This window comes from Cupressus sempervirens, chromosome 6, assembly GCF_028749045.1.
Source record: "Cupressus sempervirens isolate cs-2001-9-10 chromosome 6, ASM2874904v1, whole genome shotgun sequence".
NCBI classification, from domain to species: domain Eukaryota; kingdom Viridiplantae; phylum Streptophyta; class Pinopsida; order Cupressales; family Cupressaceae; genus Cupressus; species Cupressus sempervirens.
The window spans coordinates 69,804,712-69,814,923 of NC_143123.1; the positions used below are offsets into that span (position 1 = coordinate 69,804,712).

Genomic DNA, 10,212 nt, shown 5'->3' on the forward strand with positions numbered 1-10,212 from the left:
ATGCCACATTAGCAGGCCTTTAAACCCCTTCTAGGACCTTTCAAAGAGCCCTTCAATTTTTTGGTTGTATCTTAGATATACAAAGACTTTTTTTTGACAAATCTTACATCCTTGAAAAGTTCTTTTCGAGCTCTATCTATTTATGTAGGTTTGATTTTTTCTTTTTTCTTTTTTCTTTTTCGATTATTATTTTTGTCAACTTTTGAAGTTCTGATTTGTACTCCAAGAGATGTAACTTAAGCATCTGAACTCCATTTTTTGAAAAACTTTACATCATTGGAAATATAGTTCTATGACCTTTCCAATGATATGGGTCTTTTTGCCAAATTATGCTTCAGGTATGTTTTAATCAAATGAAGGGATTATTTTTGTTGAGTGGGATGACTCATCTTGTATTGTTCTTTCTATTTTACCATCCTTATGTTTCTTTTGATCTTTGTAGATATCTTTTGTACACATTTTTATGCAATCACGTTGAGGTAAAGTGTCAATATGCCTTGTATACTTGGGATCTACCACATCTTATGCCTTATTTTACATGCACTACTTATAAAGTGTTCCTTCCACAATATTAGCCTCATGATATGTGTCAAGAGCATGATTGCTTCATGACACTTTTATATACTTTCTATGCATCTTGTTGTTCCCAATTCTTTGACATGTTGTTCTTGTTGGTCATTCTTTTCAATTACCTATCATCTCTCCATTGTCCTCATTATGGGGGTGGGGGGGTTCTCATGTTGGTTCTAATGCTTTCATGGTTTGTTGGAGTGATGTATGTATACAATATCTGTTCCTGTGTACTAGGCAGATGCAGTGGCTAGGTACTTATGCATTTCAGTGATTTATTAATTACCATATGGACACTGTTGCATTTCTATTTTGGAGGAAATATTTTATGTTCGATTGATTAACTCTTTAGGCTTTGGTGTTTAATGTCATCTATATCATTGAGTTTGGTTGTTTTCCTTTATTTACCTCTTGATTTGAGTAGTGTCATTTGAGGGCATTTATGAAGATTATAGTCTTCTCTATCTAGTCACAATCTATTTCATTAGAGGTTTTTCATATCAATAGTTACTTTTTGACAGTATTTTGTAGCTTCTTCATGCTTCAATGATATTCTTCGTAATCATTCTTTTGTTCCTATTTTTTGTAATATTCTCTAGTTCGAAGGCTTCTTCAATCCTTCACTAGTTTCTGTCTCTTTTTGGAGTGGATTTTTTCAATTTATTTTTTCTAATTTCTCTAATTTACAAAAATTTGATTGTAATTGGGTACCTCATTAGGCCATGTTGTCTAACCTAAGTTTTATTTTAGCATTGTAGTTTCCTTATTTTTCTTACATTGTTTCTCATCTTAAGGGGGGTGTTAGAATAAATCAATAACTTAATTATTAAGTCATCTTGTCTTGACCATCTTGAGCTACCTTTACTTCTCTCTTTAGATTTCACTTTATGCATTAGTGACATTTAGTAATTATATTCATTATTAAATATTTTCTTTTAAAGTTTTCTTATTTTAGGTTGTCAGATCTCATATATTATTATTGATCATTGTATCTTTGATAAATTCATTTGATATGATAATATAACATTTCATATTTTTAGAGATCAACCCCTTGATTTGTTATTCTATTCTTCTCGGTGATAGGCTATGTTTTCACGCAGGTGATCTTGACTTCATAAAGTTGGATTGACAACTTCTATGATTAAGAGGGCTATGTCCCTTATCAAATATTTATATAATTGCATTTTGGAGATTAAAAAATAACCACATCATCGTGACTATCTTCATGATTAATGCACAAAAAGTGATTTGGATACATGACACAAGTAAAGAAAAATATTGTATAAATTATCCTCTTATAAATTGGGAATATCCAACCACAATTATTATTTTAAGAGTCGCTAGCATAATATTCCCATGCATATATCTCAGACCTTGAGCATTCTTGGTGGCAACTTACATTGATGGTAGTTTAGAGTTATCTCTTCACTATCTTGCTTGTCAAAGAGTTGCATATCTATTCTTCAAAAAATGTCCTTTAAGAGTGTTGAAACTACTAGTTGAATCAATCAATTGATTGTTCTTTATTTTATCTAAAACATATTCACCTTCTTCCAAATCCGTAGCCAAACTATTTATTTGATGCATTTTACCCAAACCATTTGAAGGAGAATATTGTCCATTGACAGTTCAAAACGAAAAATTCTTATGAAAAACAGAATAGTAATAATAAAAGAAAAATATATTCAAAGACACAATATGACAAAAACATATGTGAACCAAATCAAAATTTGCACCCTAATAAACACTATCTTACAAAGCTCGTCCAACTCTCTCTTCAACCAATCTTAAAATTTAATACAATGCTAAATATCATAATAATAAATATACCTATAAGCAAAGCCAGATTTTATTGTAGAAATAGTAGTGATTTTTATTTGAAAATATGATATAATTTATGCAAATAGAATAATTTTGCATACCTACACAACACAATCAAATATTTTTTTGCCATGAAACATGTTGGCCATAACTCTTGATTCAAAGTCCCTCCCAAGGACAGAAACACCCTTTAATACACAAATTATTTGACAACGTAATATACATGGATGTGAAACCATAAATTTGAAGGTTTAGATGGATACATCATTCACATGGATCTCCTCGGGGAGTTGAATTGCATTTTTCATCTTTGGGAGCAGCAGAATACATTTGTCCATCTTGAGTACATCTTATTTGTTCTGAAGAAGTTTAATGATGGGACTTGTACTAAACAATCAAAATGGGCAGAATCCTAACCTCATTCAAATGAATTGAATGTCTCTTTAAAACACAATCCCATAATGTTGGGGGGGGTGCTTATCATGTCCTCTGGTTTTTGGAGGCAAAACGAAGAATAATGTAAAACAAGATCCTGTAAATGGCAGCCCAACCAAGAAGAGATGCCAGACTTATCCATTTGCTCATTTTATTTGTACTGATTGACAAACTAGTTAAAACATCAGAGCGATACAAGATACATAATACCCCTTTCCCATCGTAGCTGTAGCATGCATCTCCTGAATATTCATTCATGATCATACCTTCATAGGAATACTTAATTGTGGAAATATAGTGCATCCATTGCCAATATGGTGGAATACTCCCTCGTGGAATGAAGAAACCACAGAAGAGAAAGAATATGGCAGTGAATGCAATAACTGCAGCATATCCAAGGATATAATTTGGCACCACTGAACTCACAAACACAACGAAGGAATTGGTGGTTATAAGAGAGACAAAGAGGAGAAGCACAAAGTAGTAGAAGTCTCCTCGCAGATTCAAGGCAAACCACACGATGATGAAATATGTCAGAGCCTGTAAATAAGAAATTATGAGTAAATCAATATATATATGTACAATTACCCTCTTCATTAATTGAATCAATATATGCTAAGATCACAGATTTTTTTTGTTGAAAATAACATATGGGTTATAATTTGTGTAGTTTTTAAATCAAATTCAGTAGTTCATGTTTTATGAGTGGTGGTTCAGAAGAAATCATTTTTCATGAGAATGAATGGTAGACTTAGAACATATAGTCTCTAGGCGATATTCACATAAGTGAAACATTGAGCCTTCTAGGGAAGTCGGTCATTCTAGTTAACTTAGCACTTGAATTGGAGTAGTACTGGGATGGATGGCCTATGGGGAAAGTCCAATACTTCAGCTTTGTGAGCATTGTCTAAATGCAACTAGTACTAATTAGTATACCATTCGTCACTTTTGGTACCTTTTCTTCTTTTTGGCTTGAGTACGATTTATAAATATATTTGTGAAGTGGGAGATATTTTCCATAGCAAGTCAAATTATAATGTTACTATTATGATTCATTTGCATAGTTTTTGAGTCAAATTCATTGGTCTATGTTTTATTAGCAGTAATTTACGAGAACTCAACTTTTATAAGAATGGATGGTAGACTTAAGACTCGTAGTATCTAGGCAATGTGCACAAAGGTGTAGCATTGGGCCTTTTGATAGGCCAAGCATCCCACTACACTTGGGACTTAGAGTAATATTGAGATGAGAGACCTTTGAGAAAGGATGAATGCTTCAGCTTTGTAAATATTACCTAGATATGATGAATTGTAAGTATACCATTCATTCTTATGAAATATAATTTATTCTAAATTACTATTTATCAAGTACATATCAATAAACTTAAGTCAAAAACTATTCAATATGATATATTCATATAACTTTTATGTCCTTACCTGAATCAATAAAAAGGGAAGGTAGGTTATGAGGCCTGATATGACATATGATGAGGCTCTATATGCATTGTGTGAAGACTCCCTTATGAATATGAAGCGCTCCTGGATGAAGGCTGGCACTGCATCATTGGAAGAGAAGAAGAAGAGGCAAACTGTAGATATGAAGAAAGAGAGTACATTGGTCATGCCTTGCGCATTTTTTTTTGGGTTTAAAAACATGGTGGCCAGCATCCCTCCCATCACTGTCAACACTACCTGCCTTGACAAAAACAACTCTGGTGTTCTCCTGATGTTGAGGAAGTTTCTCTTTATCAAGACTAGAACTTCTTTTGGAAAGGAGTTTGGAAACTTTGGACCCAAATCAATGTGATGAGGAGACATTTGAGGGGGGTTCTTGAAGAAATAATCAGACTCGGCAACTGTGTAGTCACTGCTACGAGGTGTAGAGCCTGCTGTAGATATGATCTCTTCTGAATTCACATAGTTTGGAGAGGGATCACTGCATGGTACATTTCAATTCAAATATCAGCAAATTGGGATAAACAAACAATAAACATGCTAAATAGATCTTTCAATAGTTTATGACATGTCTCCAATGACAATAAATTACAATAAACATGCTTCATAGATCTTTAAATAATTTTTGATATGTTTGTAAGTGACAATTTATTAATTTTATGAAGATGTTAAATTAAAGTGAAAGATGACAACTTTTTACATAGAATCTGTTCCCTTGAGATTTAAACCAGAGTATTTGTATTGGTTTATATCTTGTGTTAATGCAATGGTTGATGCACAAATGTATTGTATGATAGTTTTAATGTGATTATTTTTGTTTTTAGATTTTATTGTGTTATCATTTTTGCATTAACTTTTTCAATCACATTTAGTAATCATTACAATGAGAAAGTGTATAAGAAGAAGAAAAATGGTCAGTTTCAAATCTAGATTGAGTAAAAAGAAGAGGAGGGAGAGGGAAAAAAAGAGAGGGAGCACGATGAACTCAAAGTAAGAGGAAGAAAAAGAGCAGAATAAATAATACGAAATCTAAAACCAGAAAATAAAAATTAACAATTCAATGAAAAAGGGTGTAAAGATTTGTGTAAAGCTTGTGTGTTACACAACTCTTTATGCTCCTTTTGAGGTAATTTTTATTGCATGATCTATCTTTTGATGTTGTTGTTTCTTCCTCTTCTTTATCCTTGTAATTTGGTTTTCATTCATCCTCTCCTGTTTCCCCTTCTCTCCCTTTTTCAGTCAGTGTTATTCTTCAACTTGTCATTTTTCTTCTTCTTATGTATTCTTTTATCTTCATGATAAATCATGGAATGTGATCCGAAACATTAGTACAAAAACTATCACACAATCAAATATAAAGCAATAACAATGAACAATATAGATTACGAAAATCTAGATTTTTAAAAATTTCATGATTGATTGTATTTTAATCTTATTAGACCAGCTGATTACAGATCATAATATTGATGAAATTAACATAATAATCTAAAACCATTGAAAAAAAATGAAAATGTAAACTTTCTCCTATATACACACCTTCTGCGAGGTGTGCGAGTGGGAGTGAAAGTAAAGCTCTCCACTGACCCACTTCTCCCACGGTTCTTTCCCTTGGGTGTTCTCACACTATGGTCGAATTCATGCACAACATGAGCAGAAGAACCGAGATCAATCGATATTGACCGGCTTTCTTCCCCACCTTTGTACTTGTAGCTTGGGCTTTCCAGATGCATTACCCCTGCAGCCTCGTTCCCCAGCCCTTTGATCACCTATAACAGAAACATCACAGTTACAACACATCTAAATTCAAAAACTATTTTTCATGTTTCATATACAAAATATATATGTTAAGGAACAAATTAAGTTTGAAAAAGTTAGTTAATTCTGATTATTTAACACTTCATTCTAGAATTCATCCATTAGCATGTGCTTTTGTAATGGTTTAATTTTCTGAATACGATTGTATGAACAATTATGATCAAAATGATGATGGCAGATCAGTGAGTGTAATTCAAAACGTTGATATCCACACAATCTAATCTAATAAATCGTCACATAATACATATGAATTATGAATTGTAGAAATCTAATAACTTTTGATTAATAACATTTTTTCCCCTTTTTTCTAGGAAAAAGAGGCTGAATTTGAAGTACCGAAGAATCAGAGATGATAGATATATCGATTTCAGCTGTGACTGGTGGAGGTTTAACTTTCGTGATGTAGTATTCAGCGAGTGCAGAGACAGTGAGGATGGATCGATCATATTCCTGAATCACATCCAGCAAATACTCGATGCTGTTCTCGCCCTTTGGCACCTTGCGTCCCATGTTGGATAAGTGAGTGCCCACATCCTTGGGAGATCCTTGGAATATCAGTTGCCCCCTGCACAATGCACATCACTATTCCTATTACATGTCAATCTCTATAATTGATATTATCTTGAATCATAGGAAAAAAAAACAGTAAAAAACTTGTGATATTGCAAGAGGAATTTATCTATGTAGTTTTTGAGTCAAACTAATTGACCTATGTTTCAAGAGTACTGATTCAACACGTTCATCTCCCATGAAAATAAACAGAACACTTAGCACTCATTGGATCTAGGTGATGTGACATCTCTCATGAGAATAAAAGGAAAACTTAGGACTCATTGGCCCTTATTCTCATGAGAGATGGACTCTTGTTGAATCAGCGTCACTTAGATCTGATGAGTGCTAAGTATTCCATTTATTCTCATGAGAGATGGATTTATGTTGAATCACTACTAATGAAACATGGGTCAATGAGTTTCAAAAATTATGAAACATGGGTCAATGCATTTGACTGAAAAACTACATAGTTAAATCTGAATAACAATATTACAATTTGACTTGTAGAAATTATCTTCTTTGGTATAATTAAAGAGTATAAAAAGGATGAGGGAAAAATGTGGGTGCCTTGCAAGAATGATGAGATTGTCAAGGAGTGAGAGAATGCGTTGGGAAGGCTGGTGGATTGTGAGGATGACTATACTTCCGGCCGTGGCGATGTCGTGGACTTTTTCAATAACACTGTGAGCACTGGATGAGTCGAGACCAGATGTGGGCTCATCGAGAAACAGCACTGCCGGCCTATGAATAATGTCCACTCCGATTGAAACTCGCCGCCTTTCCCCACCGGAAACTCCTCGTACTTCCTCGTTCCCAATGTAGGTGTTTCTAGCATCCTGCCAAATCATACAAACACAACACCACATAGATCTTTTAGCTTTTCAAGATTTATTAGAAATGTTGATGTAAATTTTTCTTTTGTTATCGTCTAGTTTAAAAACAATAGTGATCAATATCATAGACTGAAAATTTCACATGATTGAATCATAGAATATGGTTCTCAATGTAAAACTTTTTAATGTGATTTAATTAAGAAATAACAGTCATTAATATAATAGATTGTGAAAATTTAGTTATTATTTTGAATCATAGAATGTGATCTAAAATGTTGTTGTAATACATAAACAATAGTGATCAGTATAATAGACTGACTATTAGGAAATATTTTCTACACTGTGTCAATTAATGTTACTAGTATTGGGATTTAACTATGTAGTCTTCAGGTCAATTTCATTGATCTATGTTTTGTGGGTACTAAGTGACTCACAAGAATCTATCACTTATGAGAATGAATAGTACACTTGGCAATAATTGCATGTAGATAATGTGCATAAAGGTGAGTAGTATTTGGATGGGTGATCTTTCAAGAAGGTCCAATGCTTCCCTTATGTAAACATCACATAAATGTAATAAGTGTTGAGTGTACCATTCATCCGCATGTGAGATTAGTTTTTGCAAATGAGTACAAAAGTTTCTAATATGGCCTTATTTGAAATTGATAGAATTGATTGTCAATGCAAAAAAATATCATATGATAGAGAACATCGATGCAAAAATGCAAACGCAATCCAGTTCATAAACAATGGTGATCAATGTTATAGAGTAATAATCACAAGATTTTTTTTATACTAGCTTAAATTATGATATTACTATCATAATTCACAATAATTCAACTATTTTGGTTTTTAGTCAATCCCATTGACCTATGTTTCTTCAAAGGTGTTTCACAAGAACCTATATCTCATGAGAATAAATGGTACACTTGGCACACATTGCATCTAAGCATGATGTTCCTAGAGGTGATGCTATGAGTGCTACTTGTGTTCTTGTTAACCACTACTTATAAAATATGAGTCAATAAGTTTGAATACAAAACTAAATAGTTGAACTTTGAGAACAATATCCTAATACTATACACTTCAAAACTTTGATATTATTTTTGAATGATAGAATATGATTTAAGATCATCAACACAAAAAAATTGAACATTCAGAAACAATAGTGATCACTATTATAGCTGTGAAAAAATGATGTTAACTTGAATCCTGGAATGTAATCTTGGGCAAACATCAATGCGAAAAAAATCTAACATGATCTGATTCGAAAGATTAATGGCTAATATATTTTTCCTGTTTAAATAAAGTTACTGAAGCAACTAAATAAACTTTTCTTATAAACAAATAAAGCGTACAAAAAGGAGCCACGACAAGAAAGCCAAGCTCAAGGTAATCTACCCAACCACCCTCAAATGATAGGAGGACGAAGAAAGAAGAACCCAAACCCAATATCTTAAGCCACTATCAAGAATTACAAGGAGCTATGAACAGATTATATCAAGAAAACATGATATTATTTTGAATCATAGAGCATGCTCTGGAACACCTATTTGGAAAATTCTCACAAATAACAATAATCAATATTGTAGATTGAGTCTATTTGTGAATTTGAATGATTTTGAATGAGCCCACTAGAAATGAGGCCATGATTGCGGCAGGTGAAGATTCTAGTAGAATGGATTTCTGCAAGTCTTTAATTCTTAATCCAAAAGATTCTAAACCTCTCGCCAAAAAAACTTGATATAAAGTATAACAAAACTTTGATGTCTAGATAAGGAAGGCTTAAACATCACACACTAAGACTTGATTCCTAAACTAAAAGTGTTAAATAGTCAAAATTGACTTTTTTTTTCAACTTAATTTCTTGGGATGGCTTAAACATCATGCACTTGTTTTTCTAAGCTTAATTTCTTCCTTAGTATGTGATGTTTAAAGACTTTCTAATTTTTTCCTTAATATGTAATGTTTAAGAATGGCCGTTCCGATACATACCGTTAGGCCAAGCTGATCTATGAGCTTCTCCACTCTCTCTTGCTTCTCAGTAAACCCAACAGTCTCCCCAAGCCTGAACTCAGCAGCATACATAAGCGTCTCATAAACAGTCAACATAGGAAACAACCTATCATCCTGCATAACGTAAGCTGAACTTCTCTTGATAAGTGAAGGACTCATCTCTCTCCCCTCCATAGCCACTCTTCCCTGCAAACTCCCACAGGCAATCCTCCCTGCAAGGCCATCAAGAAATGTAGATTTCCCCGCACCACTTGGTCCCATGACGGCCGTTATTGAGCGCTTGGGCGCATGGCCGCTTATCTTGTGAAGCAAATCAACTTGTTCCTCCACCCACTTCCCCTCAATCTTCTGCTTCTTGGTCACAGTATAAGTGAGGTCCATGAACACCAAGCCCCTGGAAACATAGCTACTGGTCACATGGGAGCCAGGATAAAGTGGCTTACGGTGAGCCCCTTTATTCACCATGCTGCCCTTATTAGACATCCTCTTCAACAAGACTGGCTTTTTATCAGAAATCTCTGGACATTAATGGCTCAATTGAAGAATGCAATCAACCCCCCCTGAGGCCTTGGCACAGGGGACTTTGGCCTGCTCTCGAATTTCTACTTATGCACATAAGACGTACAGCAATGGTGCAAGATGACAAGTTATGACAGCAGGTAGGATTGGAAATTAGAAAACCAACAAATTTTTCAGCATTTCCAATATGGGAGGA

General features: G+C 33.8%; 1 protein-coding gene across 1 annotated transcript; it reads right to left on the minus strand.

Moving 5' to 3' along the window:
* Positions 1–2,865: 2,865 nt before the first annotated feature.
* Positions 2,866–9,962, minus strand: LOC149551186 (ABC transporter G family member STR2-like). Its single transcript, XM_089790065.1, has 6 exons — positions 9,477–9,962; positions 7,216–7,484; positions 6,433–6,661; positions 5,818–6,047; positions 4,264–4,762; positions 2,866–3,366 (listed from the first exon to the last, which is right to left on the minus strand). Exons 1-6 carry the CDS (start codon positions 9,960–9,962, stop codon positions 2,872–2,874), a joined length of 2,208 nt encoding a protein of 735 aa, XP_089646191.1. The 3' UTR covers positions 2,866–2,871.
* Between the last annotated feature and the right edge of the window lie 250 nt (positions 9,963–10,212).